Source organism: Carlito syrichta, unplaced genomic scaffold (assembly GCF_000164805.1).
Source record: "Carlito syrichta isolate Samal-C Ts95f unplaced genomic scaffold, Tarsius_syrichta-2.0.1 Scaffold142937, whole genome shotgun sequence".
Taxonomy (NCBI): domain Eukaryota; kingdom Metazoa; phylum Chordata; class Mammalia; order Primates; family Tarsiidae; genus Carlito; species Carlito syrichta.
The window spans coordinates 376,846-377,314 of record NW_007087033.1 but is presented as its reverse complement, the minus strand read 5'-3'; the positions used below and the strand labels follow the sequence as shown (position 1 = coordinate 377,314).

Genomic DNA, 469 nt, shown 5'->3' with positions numbered 1-469 from the left:
CCCCCGGCCCCCGCCCCTCCTCACCATGGCTCCTGCGGACCCGCCCCGCCAAGACCCACAGACAAGCGCGCCCGCCCTGCGGAGGCTGCGCCGTTTCCCGGCAACCACTGGGCGCTCCCGCGGGAAACCTCGGAGATTCTCGCGACACTCCACCCCCAGCCACAGGCCCTGGCAACGGCGGTAGCGCGTCCTTAGCAACGCACCTCCAGAAGGTACCCGAGCCTGCTAAGGTGGGGAGACCTTGGCGGCAGCCGGCGCTGCCGGGGCACTCATGTCCCCACGCCCCGAAGCCTGTCGCTGCAAGGCGTGTTCTGGCTCCTGCAGGGAGCTCCGCTCCACGGGGGGAGACCGCTTTGTTCGCTTCTGTACAGCATCCACAGCAGGCACGGCAGGGCTCGGAAAGATGCGTTGAAGGGTTGAATTAATGAGTGAGCAAATGAATGAACGATCAATCTGCCACCCAAGGTTC

The 469-nt window shown here is 66.1% G+C and overlaps 1 protein-coding gene across 1 annotated transcript in view; it reads right to left on the bottom strand.

Moving 5' to 3' along the window:
* The window catches only part of GAS8 (growth arrest specific 8), a 17,795-nt gene extending 17,679 nt beyond the window's left edge, over positions 1–116 (bottom strand). The window contains exon 1 of the mRNA XM_008050047.1: positions 25–116. Coding sequence (XP_008048238.1) covers positions 25–27 — 3 coding nt within the window. The 5' untranslated portion in view covers positions 28–116. The remainder of the gene's footprint in view (positions 1–24) is intronic.
* Between the last annotated feature and the right edge of the window lie 353 nt (positions 117–469).